A 20,334-nucleotide genomic window follows, 5' to 3' on the forward strand; every position below is an offset into this window, starting at 1 on the left:
GCGAGTGAGGATTTTTCACGACTTTAAGGATATGGAGCGGGCCCGGCCATTGTCCTTTGCAACCTTCCCTTCCCCAGACGTCCCAGGATGGAATTCTGTAAGATGTTGTAGACATTTGCTAATCTAGCCTGGGGACAGCCCGGGGATGGAAGGATGGGAGTGTGACTTAGATTCCCGGGCTGACTTTGCATTCGTTGTCTTGGTTAACACGTGTGTGACCGCATGAGGGCAGTGTCAGCACAGTTCCCGTGTCACAGGGAGGTCACTGGGGTCACAGGGAGGTCACCGCGAGGTCACTGAGGTCACAGATGGATAAGTGACACCTGCAGGTGGCCATGGTCACTGGTGGTCAGACCGGACCTCGGTGCCAAGCCTGTGGTTCCCAGTCACATTAAGCTGCGTCGAAGGCACTGAGGATTCGTCTTATTTACTTAGTCTGTTCAGAAATTATCTAGATGTCCTCTATGAAGCCTCAAACTCCATCCAACCTTTCCAGGAATTAAAGGGCCAGGCCCCGAGGGAGGTGGTGATAACGATGATGATGATGATGACAACAGCTGCTTGTTATCAACAACAGTGGGCAGTACCTGCCAATCATGGAAAGAAACACCTGGGGGCGGGTGGTGTGACTGCGGCCAGCTAAGATGTGACGCTTACTTTAATGCAGGTGATAGCTCTCATTTCCAGAAACGTAATTCAATCGTTGTCCTAGGAGGTGGAGTGCTGGGCTCAGGTTCAGTTCAGTGAAAACTCTGAGAATGAATCTGGGCATTCCCATGGGCTCAGGCTTCGTATATTAGGACTAGACGCCCAGTGCACGAATTCGTGCACCAGTGGGGCGTATCGGGGCCAATCCTGTCGGGAGGAGGAGACAGTGGGATGTTGGCTGGTGATTGGCCGGCAGGTCCCACCCCCGATTGGGGTGGGGGGGGCCAATTGGGGGTGGGGCTGGCCGTGGGGAGGGGCTGTGGGCAGTGGGTCTGCCAGCCCCGCCCCCAGATGGGGTGTGGGGGTGCCGATCAGGGATCAGCAGCTGGGGGAGGGGCTGTGGGAAGTTGGCCAGCTAGCCCCACCCCTGATTGGTGTGGGGACCCCGATGGGGGACAGAGCTGGCTGGAGGGAGGGGCCGTGGACCGATTGGGGTGGTGAGGGCTGATCAGGGGTGGGACTGGCCGTGGGAAGGGGTGTGGGTAGTGGGCCAGCCGGCCCTGTCCCCGAATAGGATGGGGGGGGGGCGGGCCAATCAAGGGCCATTGGCCTGGGGAGGGGCCATGGGTGGTTGGCCACTGGCCCTGCCCTTGATCAGAGTGGGGGGGCTGATCAGGGGCAGAGCTGACTTGTGGGAGGGGCCACGGACCGATCGGGGTGGTGGGAGCCCATTGGGAGGGGGACCTGCCAGGGGAAGGGGTCATAAGCAGTTGGCTGGCTGGCCCTGCCCCTGATGGGGTGGGGTGGGGGGGCTGATCTGTGGTGGGGCTGGGCAGAGGGAAGAGCTGCAGGAGGTTGACTGGCTGGCCCCACCCCCTGATTGGCCAGTTTGCTGGCCACAGTGGGCGTCATAGTGACTGGTTGTTCTGGTTGTTACAGTGTTCTAGTCGCTGGCTTTTTATATACATATATAGACTAGAGGCCTGGTGCATGAATTTGTGCACCAGTGGGGTCCCTCAGCCTGGCCTGCGGGATCAGGCCAAAAATGGCTCTCTGACATCTCCCAAGGGGTCTCAGATTGCAAGAGGGTGCAGGCCAGGCTGAGGGACCCCACGGGTGCACGATCGGGGCTAGGTAGGGACGGGGAGGTTGGCCAGCCAGGGAGGGACCGTGGGAGGGCTCCAGGGCATCTCCAGCCCATCTCACTCAGTCCTGATCAGCCGGACCCCAGCAGCAAGCCAAGCTACTGGTCGAAGCATCTGCTCCTGGTGGTCCATGCACGTCATACAACTGGTCAACCAGTCAACTGTCTGCCCCTTGGTGGTCAGTGCACGTCATAGTGAGCAGTTGAGCGGCCTGAGCATATCATTAGCATATTACGCTTGGATTGGTTGAATGGACGACCAGATGACCAGACAATTAGCATATTAGGCTTTTGTTGTATAGGATGGACTCAAGAAACACCTGAGCTTGTTGTTATAAAGCAGATTATGCCTCAGGAGGTCCAGGAAGGGGGCCGAGGTTCTGCATTTTCAGCCGGTACCAGATGCTGCTGCTGCGGGTCGGGACACACCTTGGGCATCGAGGATCTAGGCACCGGCGATGGCGCACATACGTGTGTCCTCTCCACTCCCCTGCTCATCGCACACGTCATGTTGCTTCCTGCTGAGCCCCAGGCGGCCTTCTGCGCAGCCTCTGTCTGTTTGAAATGAAGCTCATTTACCACCTGCCTGAGGCAGGTGTCCTGGAGACACAGCCTAAATCCTGCTGGGGCTGATGAGCCACTGGAAAAGCTGGGCTGCCCTGGGCATCTTCAGGAAGAACACTGGAAGCAAGCCCCTCATTCTTCCCTCCCTAATAGGACTGGCTCTCTCACCCCGAAATACCGCAGAGTGGTTGCTCAGCCACTTAACACAAAATGCATCCCGATGACAGCCTCTCAGAAGCCGTCCGCCGCCCGAGCATCAGGCCTCTGACCCAGGAACCTCCCTCCCGGCGTCTGTTGTTGGGATGGACTCAGGGTTCTGGTTTATGTGCTAAGCGTTCGCTCCAGCAGTCTGCGCAGCACGGCAACGTTGGGCCCCGTCACTGTCCAGCTCCAGGGCCCGGGAGGGATGCGGTTGTGGCACCAGGCATCCCTCCTGCCCGTGCCATCCTGCAGCCGCTAAAGCACATTCTATCAGAGGAAACAATGACTTCGGGAAATGCTGGGGACATAATATCGAGTGGGAAAAGCAGAGCACACACTGCATATAGTCAGTCTCATTTGCGGAGGAAATCTATATGTGGGAGATAACTAATGAGGAAAACCAAACCAGACATGGATCGTAGTTCGATCTGCCTGAGACTGTGGTTCCCCATCGGGACATTTGGCAAGGTTTGGGGACATTGTGGTTGTCACAGCTGGGGCGGAGTGCTGCTGGCTTCCAGTTAGGAGGGGTCAGGGGTATTACTAACCACCCCACTATGCACAGGACAGTCCTTGTCACGAAAAGATGATTCCGGTTTGAAAGGATGAATGGCGCTGAGGTTGGGACGCCTCGGTCTTGGTGAGGTTTATTTTCTTTATACTTTCCGTGGTTTTCCAAGTTTCCTGAAATGAACACATTTTACTTTTATAGAAGGCAGATAGAATGAGCATTATTTTTCTTTAAGAAGAAGTTAGGCTCTGACCAGTTTGGCTCAGTGGATAGAGCGTTGGCCTGTGGACTGTAAGGTCCCAGGTTCAATTCCGGTCAAGGGCATGTACCTTGGTTGCGGGCACATCCCCAGTAGGAGGTGAGCAGGAGGCAGCTGATCGATGTTTCTAACTCTCTATCTCTCTCCCTTCCTCTCTGTAAAAAATCAATAAAATATATTTTTTTAAAAAAAGAAGTTAGGGTGCTGGTATTGGGGTGCAGGGAAGGTGAGCCCCGGTGACCCAGGCCTGGGCAGGCTGCATTGGTCAGACATGGGGAGTTGCGTGTGTTCTTAGGGATGATGAAGTTGACAGTGGAAGTATCATCAAGGATGTGAGGAGCAATCATGCAGTGCATGGAGGGGCAAGCGCACACTGTGCCCAGGTTCCCAGGCTGCGAGATAGACTAGAGCAGCGGTTCTCAACCTGTGGGTCGCGACCCCCTTGGCGGTCGAACGACCCTTTCACAGGGGTCGCCTAAGACCATCCTGCATATCAGATATTTACATTACGATTCATAACAGTAGCAACATGACAGTGATGAAGTAGCAACAAAAATAATTTTATGGTTGGGTCCCAACATGAGGAACTGTATTTAAAGGGCCAGAAGGTTGAGAACCACTGGACTAGAGCATTGTCCTCTGAGGCTAGGAGAGGCTTTGTGGGCTGCGGGCTGGCATCCACAGGGGGCTAGAGGCCAGGCCTGGGAAGAGGACACGAAGGTTTGGCACCTACAGAGGGTGCTACCGCGGTGATCCCCGGAGTATATCCAGCTCTCCTCAGCCTGCGTGGTAGTGACTCACCACCCCAGGCTGTCAGTTACCATTAATAACAGTTACGACTTAATACTTGATGAATGAATGAGCAAGTGAACACGTGGCTATTTGCAATGGAGGGTGGGGGTGCACCAAGTAGCTCGCTCAAACCCCCTCCCACCCTGTGTTCTTTTCTGCTATTTGGTAGCTGCCTCTCTTTGAACAAGCTCATCAGGAAAATTAGAATTGGGGAGGGGGGCGGGGGGAGGCAGACCCAATCTTCATGGAAACTAGCAGTGTGTCCCTCTCTGCCCTGTGGTGGGCAGTACTGATGGCTGGGTGTCCAGCAACCCCAGGATGCCTGCCCCTCCTTCTCGCAGCCCCTGGAGACCGTCATGGCTGGGCATGAGTGGTGGTGATCTGGCGCCACCCAGTGGAAGTTTTCAAGTCTGCAGCCCTGGGTAGGCTGCCTGGCTACTGGGTCCTGGGGCCCGCCCACCTGGTTGCACAGGCCAAGTGTCAAAGGCCGATCTTTAGTCTTGCTGGCCTTTGTAGAGCACCTCCTAGCCTGTCCCCTGCCTGCCTGGCTACCGGGGCTGTGGTGGTGGGACCCTGTCAGACCCCTTAGCAGGTGTGAGGGGGGCAAGGGACCTGCCCACCAGTGCCCAGGCCTTTTCTGACCCACCGTTCCATGGTTCTGGCTTTCCTTGAACCTGCCCTCAGGAAGGCACAGGCGAGGGGAAAGGGGATGGACGAAAGGACCTGTTCTCCAACAGGTGGTGTTTGGGGTAGAAAAGAGGTGAAATGCTGAGAGCTCATTTGCTTACTCCACGCCCCACTCACTGACACTTGTTCTATTCTGTACCTCGTTCTTTGCCAGGCACCGGGTCACAGGCTGGCGTGGCCCCCGCCCTGATGCAGGGTCACAGCTGGGGCTGGAGAAAGACAGGAGAGAAGGGATGGGTTCCCTTCAGCAGTGATGGAGCTGGAGGGAGGGAGAGCGTGCCACAGGGCCTGGCGGGGTGGTGGCGTGTCGTAGTGGGAATGTCAGGGAGAGAAAGACTCCTTAAGCAAAGGTACTTAAGCCAAGACGGAAGATGAGCAAACAGGTGGGGAAACAGCAGTCCAGGTGCAGGGAACAGCACGTGTGAAGGGAACAGGACCTGCGGGTGCCTGGAGGCAGCATTTCGGAGGACCCATAGAGGCCAGGTGGGCTGTGGTTCACTAACTAGGAGGTGAGGCTGGAGCATCTGACCAGGCCTGTGGGGAGGAGCTTGGATTTTGTCCCAATGGTGCTGGGAGCCATTGAAGGTTTCCTACTGGGCCCTACCCGCCGAGGGGTGGGACCCAGACTACTCACAGGGCAAGGAGACAGGGCAAGGAGGCACGCGGGGGTGGGGGTGGGGCGGGCTGTGAGTCAGTTGTGAATGACCCCTCCATCCCCCGCTGCAATGTACCAGCCTCACCGCACAGGGACAGCAGAGCGGCTCAGGCAAGGTTGGGAGACCAGGCTGGGGAGGGTTTTAAAAAGGGAAGGAGAAAAACTTTCCAGAATCATAGGCAAAGGGCACTAAAAAGCAAAAAAACGCACTTTGCTATGGACATTTGCCAACATTTATAGAAGCAGAAGGATTACTCCAGTAAAGGGCCGCAGGCCAGTCACTCGCCTTCGACAGTTATTCAGCCAGTCCTGTCTCATTTATTTTCCCAGTTCTCCCCCTGGCCCCACTGGGATTATTGTAAAGCAAATTCCTGACATACCGTTTTAACTGTAAACATTTTATAATGTGTCCAAAGGGGAAGACATAGCCACAATACCAATAACAACACACTTAAGGACACATTAATTCAATCATATCATCTGATGCATATAATCCACATTCAAATTCACCATTGCCCTCAAAATGGCTTTTATCCCTGCTTTTCTCCACAATCCAGGGCCCATTCAGGTCTCACACCTGGATATATTGGTTGCTCTATCTCTTTAGTTTCTCTTTCTAAGACATCGTTATTGAGATATAATTTACATATCATGTAATTCACCCATTTTAAGTGTCCAACACACTGGTTTTTAGTGTGCAATAGTCACCAAGTTGCATCATCATCATCATCATGAATTTTAGAATATTTCATCACCCCAAAAAGAATCCCCCCTAAGCCTTAGGCAACCACTAAGCTACTTCCTGTCTCCACAGGTTTGCCTGTTCTGGAGATTTCACATCAATGGAGTCATACCATATGGTCTTCTGTGTCTGGCTTCTCTCATAGCGTTTCACGGTCCATTAATGTTGTAGCATGTATCAGCCCTTCGTTCTTTCTTTTATAGCCAAATGGTATTCCATTGCATGGAAGTATGTTCTGTCTGAATTAGCACTTCAGTCTCTCTTATATTTCCTACACATTTGTTCTTTTGTCTTTCCTCGCGTTGCCTTTTTTGGGAAGGAGTCCAGGTCGGTTGTCTTGTAGGACCTACATGCTTGGTCCAATTGCTTTCTTATGCTCCGGCCCGGGCGCGGCCGCTTGGCCACAACGCCACCCGGGGCCCGCTGCGTGCTTCTCACGTGTACGTCTGGAGCCGCACGCTCCCAGGTCACACCTGCGGGGGTGCCGAGTGTGAGCTCTCAGTGTGGCGATGGCCACATTTCTCCTTCTCGGGGGCACCTTCCGACTTGGTGATTTGTCACCGTCTGCGGGGTGATCGGCTGAGAGCGTGTGGGGATCCCGGGCCCTGACAGTTTTCACCGAGTGCGTCGGGCATCCTTGGTGAGCGAGGCCTGAGTCTGTTTTGACGCTGGGGTTTGCAAATGGTGATTTGCTAATTCTTCATGCATTTTTCTGTGAAGACTGCTGCCCTCCCCTCGCCCATCACCACTTTTGAAGTTAATCATCTGTGGTCGTTTTTCCTATTCGTGTTCAGATTGTCCCAAATTTGGCTTGTGGGGGCCCCTGGAAACTGGCCTCCGTGTCCTTTTATTTATATCACATCATTTTGGGAACAAGGTGTTCCGGGTTGGCCCGGGCCTTTGGAATTGGCCACTTCCCAAGGAGCCTGAGTTCCTCTAGGGGGAATAGCATTTAGAAACCAACCCTTAGCTAGTAGGGGTTCTCACTGTGCCTGAGGGGTCTTTCCTTCTGGGCCCTTTCAGGGGAGTGCTGCAGGGTGTGTGTGTGTGTATGTGTGTGCGTGCATGTGTGTGTTACATGTATGTGTATATGATGCATGTATATGATATGTTTCTATGTATACGTATATGACATTGGGACAATAGTCATCTGCTGCAAACGTAGAGCCTGAGACCACCCCAGAGAGCCTGAGACCCCGCCCAGCACTGGCTGGGATGCACAGCTAAGGACGGAGGTGGGAAGGTGCTGACAGCCACACTTAGAGCGCCCGCCCCCGCCCCACGTCCCAGTACCTGCCCTCCCGCCCTGGCCCAAGTCATGGGAGGAGGTGACCTCTGTGTGAGCCTCATTGCACAGAGCCTTGGACACAGTGGTTCCAAAATCAGTGCTTGTGGGTGATGGGGATCTTTGACCCCTGCAGACACCTGGAGAACAAGAGGGTCCCGGTCTCAGGCGGAGAGATGGCGGAGGCAGGGGAGGGGTTAGTCAGGCTTGGCTTCCGATGTCCCCCACTTACGTGCGTTGTGGCTGTGGACAAGTCGTCGGTGTCTGGCAGCCTCCGTTTCACCATTTGTAAAGCGCAGGTGATGCCTCGAACTTGCTGGTGCCACAGGCTTAGCCTGGTGTCCGCTTCGTAAGCAAGCCCGGGTGGCAGAGCTTCCTCCCTCTGCCAGGGCGCCCCTCGTCCTCCTCGTCGCCATCCCCTCAGCACCCACACCGACTGCAGGCTGTGGCCAGGGCTGCCGGAGCCTGCGCCGCTGCCCTCCTGGGGGCTGGAGTGAGGGCACCCGGTGTCGACGACAGGGAGACCCTGCAAACTGCAGAACCCGCCCGAGAGACCTCTCCCGCCTTCTCCCTCAGGGGCAGTTCCGCCTGGACAGTGCGGTGGGGGGGGGGGGGTGTCGGGGAGCTGACCCTGCATAGTCGAAAATCCACATGTAACTTTTGACTCCCCACAAACTTGCTAGTATCCACAGCCCCTCGGTGTCCGCGGGCGATTGGTTCCAGGACCCCAGTGGTTACCAGAACCCTCGCATATGCAAGTCCCTTCTATAAAGTGGCGCAGAGCCGTGGCCGCGGGTGCACACAGCTCACCTGCATTTGTGTCGTGGATTCCCAGCCACAGATGAGAAGTACGGCTTGAACCTGAGGGTGTGAGGCCTGGGATAAGGAGGGCAGACCGTATATTTATTGAAAAAGGACATCTATGTACAGGCGGACCCGTGCGGTCAAATCCGTGTTGGCTAAGGGTCAGCTGTGTTTGCTTGGCCCGTGCCTCGCATGAATGAGCCCTCGAGAGGCCCTGCACCTGTCTCCTCTCCTTGGAGAGTGGCACCCGGGTGCCCGCCATGCCTTCCTCCTGGGCGGCCCCATTTTGGCAAGTGCCCGCGGGCAGAACTGATAACTTGGGAGGGTCCAGGGTGGGTGAGCTGGATGAGTGGGTGCGTTAAAAACACGGGCAGAAGCTGATTGGTCCCCAGCATGCTGCTGCCCCAGGTCCTGGGAGGGCAGCTGGAGGACCTGCCGGCAGTGGGGCGCCTGATGGAGTCCCAGGGAGGCGCCAGCCCACCCGAGCCCGCGGGACTGGGAGCCCTGGGAGACACGGCTGGGGCTCAGTTGATTCTGATGCACCCAAAGCCTGAGGACCGTCGGTAACAAATGGTGAAACTGAGGCTCAGAGAGGTCACATCACTGGGCAGGATGCGAAGGCGAGCGAGTTCATTCTCTTGTCTGTGAGAGCGATGACCTGTGAGGCTCTTTTATCTGGACCCTCTTGGTGGGCGGTTTGATTAGTTGACTTTAGTTACCAGCCAGAGTAGGTCTGGGAGGGAGGGAGGGAGGGAGGGAGGGGCCGAGGAGACCGTGAGCAGGGACTCTGGCAGCTCCCTGTGTTGCCGGGTTAGCAGAGACGTCCCTGAGGCGGGCTGACCCCCCTCTGTCCCCCCAGAAGCCATTCCCGCCCCGTGGGTGGGGGGCTGTCGGGTCCCAGGGGCTTGCTGGAGAAGCCCCTCCAGGCCTTTTCTGGGACTTTATCTGAAAAACCTGACAGCCGCTTCCTTCCGCTCCACTAGAGAAAGGATAGGGACTCTCCCACCCACGAAGGCCACACGCGTGCCTCGGGGTGAGTCTGCACTAGGCCGGGCGTGGCTCGGGACGGGAGTGGACACCGCCGTCCTGCCCGGAGGCCCTACCGACTCCCTGATGTCACTGCTGCGCGTGCGACGGCGAGACCCAGAGCTGACCCCCCCTTTAGGCTCCCAGGCTCTCGTGGCGTTTTCAGCCAGCCCTCCTCGTGTCCGACCCAGAACCGTCCTCGGCTGGGATAGTGGTTTGGTTGCCGGCAGCGGGAAGACAACAGGCAATTTGAAGTCTGAGTGGAGGCTGACCCAGGGCTTTCAGCTGAGACCCATACTGCTCCGGGGCTGGGGAGCAGGGAGTGGCTGGGCCCCAGGGCACAGGGCACGAATGGATGGATGGATACAGGGCTGGATGTGCCCGCCCTAGGTTCACATGAAGCTGTTGCTGGGCATCCTGGTGCCTGTGCCGCCCGGAGGTGGTGGCCTGCAGCCTGCCTCCTGCCTTAACCCTCTGCTCCCCAGTGCATTCTGCAGGTGCAGGCAGCAAGCGCACCCGGAGCCGCTCACCAGCAGAGGGCAGCTGAGGGTTAACTCCCAAACCGTAGAGAAGAGGAGGCCGCCTGGTTTGGAGCGGTTCCCCCAGCCTTCCAGCCTAGGGCACAGGAGGCAGGAGCAGAGTGGGGTCAGGGGCACGCCCGCCGCCTCTCCCAGACGATGGTGACTTAGGGTCAGCCGCAGGCCGAACATCCGGAACTTCCCAGCACGCGCTTGTCACCAACCCACCGCCTTCAGGGGACCGGAGTGGGAGCGACTCCAGGATGGAGGACAGCTCTGACGATGCTTCTTATCTCTCCTTCCAGAACCTGGGGTCCTCGTCGCCAGGCAAAAAGCAGAGCAAGGAGAACACCATCACGGTAAGTGGCTCGCCCCCCCCCCCCCCCCCCCGAGCGCTCACCGGCTGGGCGGCAAACTGGGGCTTTCGGCCACAGATGGGCTGTTGCCATGACAACGTGGACAGAGCGTGGAAGGGATGCCCAGCCTGGAACTGGGAAGTTCCAAAGCTTGGATGCAGCCAGAGTTCCCCGTGGGTCCCCCCTTCTGTCAATGTCACCCCTCACGTTTCTCTCGGGGGGGGGGGGTGCGAGGGGAAGGATGGAGGCTGGAATGAGGCAGGAGCCATTTCTGCAGGGTGGGCGGGAGTGGGTGAGGGGGTGGACCGCGCTCTGTGCAAGTGACGTGACGTGTAAATTACAGCCATGGCAGGGTTGCGTTTGTGCCTGGTAACTTCTGGAAGATGCCAGAGTTAAAAGCAAGAGAAAGATCCCTAAGAATAGAGTTCCCGGGAGTTCCTGGCAGGAAGCAAGCGGTTTCCTTCTGGAGTGGCCACACCGCTTCCCAGAGCCCTTCCTGCAGCCGCAAGCCCCCAAGAGCAGCACCCCGTCAGCCCTGTGCCTGGGAAAGGGGCGCTGGCCAGCAGTGCCCCCTGCAGGTGGGCAGGTGAGGTGCCCAGGTGCTCAAACAGCCAAGGCCTTGGAGAGGTGAGAAGTGTGGTCCTGGCTGTGCCGCCGTTTTGACACAAGCGCAGCGGAGCTGGGAACGGGGGCTCGCTCTCGGGCTCCGTCACGCGCACTTCTGAGCATTCTGGCCACCCCCACCGCGGTGAAGCCGGGAGTGGGTGCACGCCCTGGCTCATGCAGGCTGACAGTCCTGCGTGGAAGGGAAAATGGTTAGGCAAACAATAACGGCAATCACTGCTGCCACTCTTGTGTGCGTTTCTAATGCATAAGCCGTGTTCGGAGCGGCTCGCTTCGCCTCCACGCACTGTGAGGCGGGGGCGCGGGGACCAGCGTCGTGTGGTGATCGTGAACCTGGGCTCTGAAGCCAGAGAGTGCGGCGCAGGCCTGTCTGCTGTGCAGCGGCCTGGGGCAGGGTCCCCTGTGTCTTTGTGTCTCAGTGTCCACGTCTGTGCAGTGGGAGGTGGTGGGTATCCGTGCCATAGGGACGGTGTGAGGACTGAGTCCACATGGGGAAAGCACTTAAAACAGGCCTGGCACATGGTGAGTGCTCTGTGCACATTCATACTCTCACCACCCTGTTTACAGATGAGGAAACTGGGGAACAGAGCCACAGCCCGCCGCCCAAGGCCACACGGCTGGGAGCCATTCGGATTCCAGACCTGTGCTGTTACCTCTCCCCAACCCCCTCACCCCCTACACACACAGTGGACACTGCCTCCTGGGCAGGCAGGGTGGCTCAGCCCCAATGGACCCGTCATCAGCAGCTTCCTTGTTGCTGGAGCTGATGGGGCAGGGCAGGGCATGGCAGACTTCAAGGGCAAATCTTCGAATTGCCACAGAATGCCTAGAGTGCTGGAGCAGAGCGGGAACTCCCAAAAGTTTCCAGAAATGGGGGAGAGAGGGAGAAGGATGCGGGGGGGGGGGGGGGCGGGTTGGGATTGTAGAAGGTAAGTGAAAAGGAGAAATGAAGAGCGGGAAGCAGAATGGGGCCGCCCCGCGTTGCCTGACGGGTCTTCGGTGCCGGTGCCCAGGATAGCAGATGGGCCTCGTTCCCTGCGGTGCTGCTTGGAGCCAGGCCTCGGGCCCTGGCAGGGTGGGGGGGGGGGGGGGGCGGGGGCGGGATCTCCTGGCCAGCACACCTTGCCCATCTCTGCTGGTGCCTCCCCTCCCGCTTCCTGCCCACCCAACTCAGCGCTTCCCGCTTCTCGGGAGCCAGGCTGCCAAGTGAGGTGGGCACCTGAGGCCGCCGCGATGCGTGTTAAAATGCAGGGTCCCTCCGTGGGACCTTAGACTACAGTTCATCTCTCAGGGGCCCGGCAGGAAGGTTTGGGTTGTAACCAACACCCCCAGGGTTTTAGGTAAACACTCAACCCTGGGGAATGATTGCTGGGGAAACTGAGGGTGGGGGGACTGGCAGAGCCCCCGACTTGACCTGGGTCTGTGGCTGCCGTTCACCTCAGGCCGGAGGCGGGCTGGCAGGGTGCAGAGTCGCCCTGTGTATTGTAGGGTGTTTACCAGCGTCCCTGGCCTCTCCCCACCAGGTGCCAGCAGCACCCCCCCCCCAGGTGTGACCACCAACAGTGTCTCCAGGTCTCCAGGTGCCCCGGGGCAGGGGAAGGGACAGCCCCCCAGTGGACAGTCGCTGAGCTAACTTCATGGTAGTGTGCAGTCTGTCTGTGAAGTCTGTCCCGCATTTTTCCGCTTCTCCACTTGACTGCACTGCTCCGAGCCACCGCCACGCCCCCTGGTCACTGCGGGGCCTCCCGGGTGGCTGAGGTCGGCCGCGTGCTCCTTCCTGTGTGTCCTCCGTGCTGCAGCGGATGGCTCACCTGAGAGTCCCCGGCCGGATGCTCCCGTGCCCCTAACTCACCCCCGCCCCCCCCGCACCACCCCACCCTTGCCACAGGTCCCCTCTGGCTTCAGTGCTGTCTGCTCCCTGACTGTGATCCTGGCCACAGAGCAGCACGTTCCCGGCAGCCAGCAGCTGTGCAGGGCACCCTCAGACCCGGGCCCTTTCCCTCCCTGCCACACTCTTCCCCTCCCCCACCCCCTGCCTTGACCGCACTTGTATTACTGAATATCACTCCCTCCGAGATCCCTCCCCTTCACGCAGCCCCAGCGCCCCACGCTCACCCAGTGGTAGATTCCTCCCAAAGTACTGCAGTTCCTTATTCCGTGTATCCCTTCCTCACGGGGCTGTAAAAGCGTGAGGGCAGGGACTATACCTGCTGTTTCCAGCCTCCAGTCATCACCCCGGGAAGCACTGAGCCCCTGCCAGGTGCCCAGCTGGGCCAGGCACGCGGGAGAGAGCAGGAAGAGAGATGGGAAATGAACAGTCGCGGGAAGTGTGATTACAAATGCACACGTGCAGGGTGCTGGGAGGGTTGAGCCACGTGCGCCCTCCTCGTACCGCCCTCCTCGTACCGTCCACATGGCACGTGGACGAGCAGGAGTCCGCTGAGCAGCCAGCAGGGTGGTTGAGGGGCGAGCTCTGCTGTCATCCTCTGCATTCAAATACTGTACCTGGGCGATCCTCCGCTTCCTCACATCAAACGAGGCCAGTGTTGCCCAGCCCGTGGGGCTCCTGGGAAGATGAAGTGAGAATCCCTGCGAAGCTCTTGGCAGGGCGCCTGGGTGAGGGCTCCCCGGGAATTGCAGGAGGCATTCATCACCACTGCCTCCTGGAGGGCAGCCCGTGCAGTTCCGGAGACGCCCACCAGGGGGCGCAGGGCTCTGAGGATGCGGAGAAGCCCCCCTGGGAGAGCTGGGAGTTGACAGAGGCAGGAGCAGCCACCTGGGGGCCCCGGGCCAGACCATCCCGGGACCAGTGTCCCCACAGAGTGGCAGAAGCCACCGAGGGAGGAGGCCTTACCCTCCCTGACCTCCCCCTTCCCTCCCCCCAACTCAGCTCACTCTCCTTCAGTGGTTGCTCCAGGGCCACAGGCCGACCCCTTGCCTTCCAGATCCCGACCCAGCACTAGAGAAGACGCTGGTCCCACCCCCAGTGCCTTCAGCCTCTGAGTTCCGTGATTCTTAGTCCTCAATCCAATGTCAGCTAACGTATCATTAAATGTGGATGACATTTTCACGGACAGCATTATTAAGTAAAATAAAGATGGACTGTGATCACTGTGCTTTGTTGAAACACGTGAAACGAGGACTGTGGGAGACCAGAATCCATCCCTCGTTTCCATGGCTGCTGCGAGAGAGACCCTGCCATAGGGGTCGCCAGAGCACCCCTTGGGGTAGAAGCCCGAAAAGGGGGCCTGGGGACTGCTGCCCGCTCCTGGGCATGGAGAGGCTGGCCCTCCCCCAAGCTGGCCCCGCAGGCCGCTGGCACCTGGGGTCCCTGTGGGAGCAGCATTGGAAGAAAACGCCCCGCCCTGGGGGGTGCCTCAGCCTCCATGTTGGCCTTGGTGGGTGGGATTCAGTGCCGCTCGTCACCAGGGATGTTTGGGCCATGCGTGCCCCTGATCCTTCCTGCCTGTCGTGCTTCCTTCAGGGTGGGAATCTCGCCCAGACTTCAGCCCCATTTCTGGGGGGAGGGGCTCCTTCTCTTGTCTGGACTCTCCCACACTCTCCTTGCAGGACTGTAAGCAAGGCCTGGCCCCCAGCAGCCAGCGGGGCAGGGGAGTGGGGGGAGTGGGGGGGTGGATTTACTTCCAGCCGCCCTCCCGCCCCTGGAACAGGCCATGGCTGGGGCCCACAGGCCTGGTCCAGTGGGCAGAGGGGCTGGCTTGCCTACATTATTGTTGACATCATAACTCTCAGCCTTGGATTCACTGGCCAACATTTCAAAACTGAGACACTTCACATCAAATGCCCGATTTGAAGCTCCTCGGTCATCGCATAACCTGACAAGGATGGGCTCCTCACTCCGTCTTGATGACAGTTGGTGGGGTGAGAGCAGTCCGCCCCTTGGGCTCAGATGGAGCTCCGTAGATCCCCACCCCTTCCCAAAGCAGAGGCTGGTCTTTCCCGCCCCGCCCTGAGCTGCAATCCCTGACACAGGGCACCTCCCTTGTTGTGTGAGCTGCCTGGCCTCGGAGTGTGTGCCTCTGTTCGAAGCCTGGGGCTTTTCTGCACTCTTTTTACCTTGACCGTGTGCAGTTCCACTTCAGCAGCTGGGGCGCAGTGAGGGGTTAAAGAGGGACAGGGCAGGGCTCAGGCCTGGTGGGACTCAGCGGCTCCCACAAGGAACACAAGTTAGCCGGCTCCATGGGAGGGACCGGGCTCCATGGAGGGGTCCCGGCTGGATGCGACATCAGCAGGAGCAGTAGAAAGCCGCTCCGCCAGGCAGGGAGAGCAGGGCTGCGGGACCAGCTCAGCCAGGGATCTGAGCCCATCCCAGCATCTGCACTGCACTGTCCAGCAGGCTCCCGGGTTAGCACCGCAGCCTCTCTGTTCATAGAATACATTGTGTGAGATCGAATTCACAAGGTGACTCTTCACCCCTGACCTCGGCCACAGAACTCCTTTCCCCGGGAGCAAACGGTGATATCAGCCACAGAGGTATTCCATAGGTAAATAACCAAAGGTGTATATGCCTCCCCTTTAACACAAATGGCGGCATACAGTCATATCCTGCACCTGCTCCCTCCCCTCCCCACTCAGTCTGTCCTGACACCCCCTGCTTAGAAGCCACTTCCCTGGATGCCCGCCTGTCTCCTGCTTTGCTTCCCCACCCCCTGCTGGTGGACAGAGGACCTGTGTCCAGCCTTTTGCTGTTACAGAGGGTGCTGGGGGGAGGCACCCTGCCGGCTGCACACCTGTGAAACGCACCTGTAGGATAGACTCTTCGAGTGCACTCGCTGGCCGAAGGCTCTGGATGTTGGCAGTTTTGATAGATGCTGTCAGTCCGCCCTCCAGAGAGTTTGTACCAAGGGCAGCCCTCTAGGGTGGGTGTGAGTACTGGTGCCCCCATTTGACATGTTGGCCCTGGAGCATCTTGAGATCCCGTGTGCGTTCTCTCACGCTGACCCTCCCGGCACCTCTGCAGCGCTGTGTCTGGGAGCAGAGCCCTCCCAGCCTCCCAGCCCTCAGCCCTCGTTTCTCCCTGTCCTGTGCCTGCAGATCAACTGTGTGACGTTCCCTCACCCAGACACGATGCCCGAGCAGCAGCTGCTGAAACCAACCGAGTGGAGCTATTGCGACTATTTCTGGGTAAGTGGTGCCTCGGTTTCCCCCACACTGTGGCCCCAAGGACCAAGAGTGAACCCCGGGCGGGGGGGCATGAAGGGCCTTGAGCTCAAAGCAGAGGGGCCTCTCCTGTTGAAACCTAATGGACTGGTGGGAGATTTAAGACCCTCTGGAGTCCAGAATGTTCCATAAGCCTCAGAGAATTGATAGGGTTTTCATTCGTGGCAACACGGAAACCCAGGCAGAAAGCAGGTAAGCTGGGCGGTCCCTTTCTCTGCTGCTGGGTAAAGACAGGAGACAAGAGTCCACTTCAGCGAAGGAATCTGGGCTCCAGGCCTGCTCTGTCACTTGTGGGCGACCGGGGATAGGTGCCTCACCCTGGGGCTTCTCTGTTTCCGTCGAAGTCAGGAGGTTGGGCTTAAGGATGTGTCGCGAGCTCCAGATTCTGGGGTTCCAGGGCCTTTGCAAATTGTTCAGTGGGGACAAAGTGTCCCTTTCCCAAGACAAAGAAAAGTTTTGGAGATGATGGTAGTGATGGTTGTACAACAATGTGAATTCTTAATGCCACTGAACTACACACTTAAAAATGGTCAAGATGGTAACTTCATGTTATGTGTGTTTTTCCACAAGTCAGCATCTCTTGACAAATGCACAGCCCAGCTCCTCAGAAACTGGTAGAAGTCTTGGGCATTTTCTTTTCTTTTATACTAGAGGCCCAGTGCATGAAATTCGTGCACTGGTAGGGTCCCTAGCGGCTGCCGCTGACACCCGGGTACTCCCTCCCTTCCCCCAGCTGGCCCCGCCCCCTGGTCGAACTCCAGACAAACTCCTGGTCGAGGGGACCGTTTGCATACTGCACTTTCATTATATAGTATTTTTACTGATTTCAGAGAGGAAGGGAGAGGGAGAGGGAGAGAGAAACATCAGTGATGAGAGAGAATCATCAATCGGCTGCCTCCTGCACGCCCTACACTGGGGATCGAGTCCGCAACCCAGGCATGTGCCCTGACCGGGAATCAACCGTGGCCTCGTGGTTCATAGGTCGACACTCACCGCAACCACTGAGCCATGCCGGCCGGGCATCGCCACCCCTTCCCATTCCCCTCTCCTAAAGTGTCCGTTCTGGGGTCTTAGAGGTGCAACCCGTTCCCTTTCAAGGGGCGGGGCCTGAGGACGCACCAGGCTGGGGAAGCCCTGACCGGGTCACGCAGTGGCTGAGCTGACCCCGCACCTGTCTGTGAGGTCGCAGGTCATACTTTTAAGTCCTTCCATTAAATACCAAAGCATTTGACCCTGGTTCCTGGTGGTAAAGGCTGTGATGGAGGAGGCTCACCCAGGACCTGGGCGGCTCCAAGAGCTGTGAGGGCAGGTGCCCGATGAATGTCCCACAGGGAAGGCCATAGCGGGCAGCAGGCAGCAGGCAGAAGGTGGGCCGGGGGGCGGCAGGAAAGGGAGGCACAGGCGTCCTTGAGGAAGTGCAGGCCAAACACAGCTAAACCGTCTAATTTTGAAACTTTAAGAGAATTGCTTGCAAAATGAATTGGGTACTAAGTTTCCATGTCATGGACTTGCCATCTTTTCTGAGTCCTGACTTTTACTTGAAAGGAGCTCCTAGTAGCTGCCGTTCACTGAGTACGCAGTCTCTGCTGAGCACTGTGCTCGGCCATTTCCACGGGTGGTTCATCCCAGACGAAGCAGCTCAGGCTGGAGACTTGCTCCTGAGACGACCCCCCCCCGCCCCCATGTCAGCCCAGGCGCCCGCCCTCGTCCACTCTGGCCTCCTCCAATCCAGCTTCTCTCAGAGGCCTCTCTGACCCTTGGTGAAGGTGCATTGGAAGATGGCGCTGCCCGGCCAGTGCAAGAAGCTGACAGGAGATGGGATGGGGTAGGGTTAGGGACAGAGGACCCCAAGGTCACCGACGGTCGCAGCTTAGAGTCAGGATGCCAGGACCCCCCGAGGGCCCACCAGCCTCGGCAGCCCCTGGTTGGAAGGGATGGGCCCTGGGGATCAGAGCCTGTGCTCTCAGCCACCTGCCCCTCCCCTGCTTCCCAGGTTGGGTGGTTGAGGAGCGGGGGGAGGAGGGGGGAGGGGCTGGGGTGGCTTACGCGTCAGAGGGCCCGTGGGAGCGGGGCACCAGGAGACACGCACGGGTCAGGCAGCCAAGGCCGCCCCTGTCCTCCCTCTCGGGCTGCGGGCAGGGTTCCCAGGTGTCCTGGTCCCTTCTGGGTCGGTCCGCCCTGTGCTCCACCCTCTGGCCCCCCCACCCCATCACTGAAGCTCCTGCTTCTGCTTCCTTTCTAGGCTGATAAGAAGGACCCCCAGGGCAACGGCAATGTGGCTGGGTTTGAACTGCTGCTTCAGAAACAGCTGAAGGGCAAGCAGATGCAGAAGGAGATGTCGGAATTCATTCGGGAGAGGTGAGCTCCGCGCGCCCCCCCCCCCCCCCCCCAGCTCAGGGCGCTGGTGACAGGGCCTCTGGCGGCCCCTTAGCCTGAGGGGAGTGAGTGGCAGGGGTGAGCCTGCACCCCCAGCGCTGGGCTCGGTTAGCACCAAGGGGAGCATGAAACTAGAACCACACAACTCACGGCCCTCGGGCCATGTGGGTTCTGGCCTGTGTCCTGTTTTTAAAGATTTGAATGACCATTTGTTAAGTTGGTCGGCTTTTACATTAAAGTCTGGCGTCTCTGGAGAAAGCAGGAAAGTCTGGCAGCGGTGGCTCGGCATCCCTCAGGTGGCGCTGGCTGGAGCTGAGTGGCCGCAGCCAGAGGGGGAGCATGTGTTCCCAGTTCACCACAGTCTCCACCACTCCCTGCTGTCCCCACACAGGCTGCTTGGCTCCTCTACCTCCATGGCCCTCATTTGGAGCACTGCCCCTTAGCATGAGAAAAAGGAGAATGTTACCTTCCAGTTAATCTTGGAACCAAATCTGTGTCCTGGACCTGGGCTTACAGAACCCACCACCCCCATCCCCTCCTACGCCCTCTGCCTCAGGAGTTCAGTGTAATGGGAGAGTCAGGTGAGGTGCTTTTGGAAAGGAAGTACCGAGATTACTAGTGTAATAGTGGTTCCGATGAACACAGGGGAGGAGACAGTGAATTGGCCCAGATGGAAAGATGAAAAGCTATAAAAAGACAAAGTTCCTTTTCTGTCCCCTCCAAGTTCAGAAACCCCGTTAAGTGCACCTCACACACCCACACACCTCACACACCCACCACCACATGCACCTTACCCCCCCCCACATGTTTGCATGTGCTCACACGTGTGTGCCTGCACATGTGCATGTGTGCTCAGACGTACATGTATGCTCTCACATGCATGTGTGCTTGCATACACACGTGTGTTCACACACACACACAGCTTTCTATCTGGAGTTTCCCAGATACACTGGAAATATTTAGTAAATGGCAATATATTTACACTATTTATTTATTTATTTATTTTTACACTTTTTATTTTTTAATTATAACAACAACTATCGAGTAATAATTCTGTAGCATCTTAAAGCACCTCTTTTCCTTCAGAGCTCCATTTTCTGTTTGTATAATGAAATCTTTATTTTATGACCCGTTAAACCGGCAGAGAACTGAGAGGTTGCATAGCTCAGGTGCAAGAAAACAACAGCATAAAACAGGCGAGTAGGAAAATGGTTGTAAAAGCCAAAGTTTGAGCACACTATGGTTTATACTGTCATAAAGGTGTCATGTTGGCAAATGAATTGCGCCTACAGTCTGAGAGCGCTGGTCTTTCCTGAGACACACAGTTTCTCTCGGTCCATCTTGGGGTCGCGTCGGGAGCCTCAGAGCCAGGAGAGGGGCAGCGAGGCACAGGCGGGAGCGTGCGGGACCGGCGCCGAGGGCTGGGGCTTTGCTCTGGCCTCAGTGTAGGAAGCTGGCAGGCGTGGGGGTGAGGCGGGCGCTGGCGCTGGCCCCAGCTGTGGCTGTGGCTGTGGCTGTGGCTGTGGCTGTGGCTGTGACGTGCTGAAGCAGACGGGCCTCGTGCCTGGATGTCATGGGGAGCCCGGGGAGATTTGTTCCGACCCTCCAGTCCAATTTAAGAACCCATTGTGGCCCTCGAGTCAAAAAGTTTGCCCACCCCTGGTCTAGTGGGTTCCTTTACACGGTTATTAAACAGCAGGGCTGTAGGTTGGACCCACCAACTAGCACTGGGGAGCTGACCTGTTGGGTTTTCTCCCCTTGCAGGATAAAGATTGAAGAAGAATATGCGAAGAACTTGGCTAAGCTCTCTCAGAACTCCTTGGCTGCACAGGAGGAAGGGTGAGTGGGGAGGACAGCGATGGGAGTGGGAGGAAGAGGAGACACTCGGGGGGGAGAGAGGGGAGAGGGGGAGTCCCTTTTCACCGATCACTGATTATTGCCATGAGCCCATTGGAGGGGAA

General features: G+C 57.8%; 1 protein-coding gene across 6 annotated transcripts in view; it reads left to right on the forward strand.

The window, feature by feature from the left end:
- Window positions 1-20,334, forward strand: part of GAS7 (growth arrest specific 7) — a 207,304-nt gene that overhangs the window by 164,712 nt on the left and 22,258 nt on the right. For all 6 annotated transcript variants that reach the window (XM_059668629.1, XM_059668632.1, XM_059668628.1 and 3 more), the window contains 4 exons: window positions 10,142-10,195; window positions 15,872-15,961; window positions 18,240-18,355; window positions 20,138-20,212. In XM_059668629.1, coding sequence (XP_059524612.1) covers window positions 10,142-10,195; window positions 15,872-15,961; window positions 18,240-18,355; window positions 20,138-20,212 — 335 coding nt within the window. The remainder of the gene's footprint in view (window positions 1-10,141; window positions 10,196-15,871; window positions 15,962-18,239; window positions 18,356-20,137; window positions 20,213-20,334) is intronic.

Source organism: Myotis daubentonii, chromosome 16, assembly GCF_963259705.1.
Source record: "Myotis daubentonii chromosome 16, mMyoDau2.1, whole genome shotgun sequence".
NCBI classification, from domain to species: Eukaryota; Metazoa; Chordata; class Mammalia; order Chiroptera; family Vespertilionidae; genus Myotis; species Myotis daubentonii.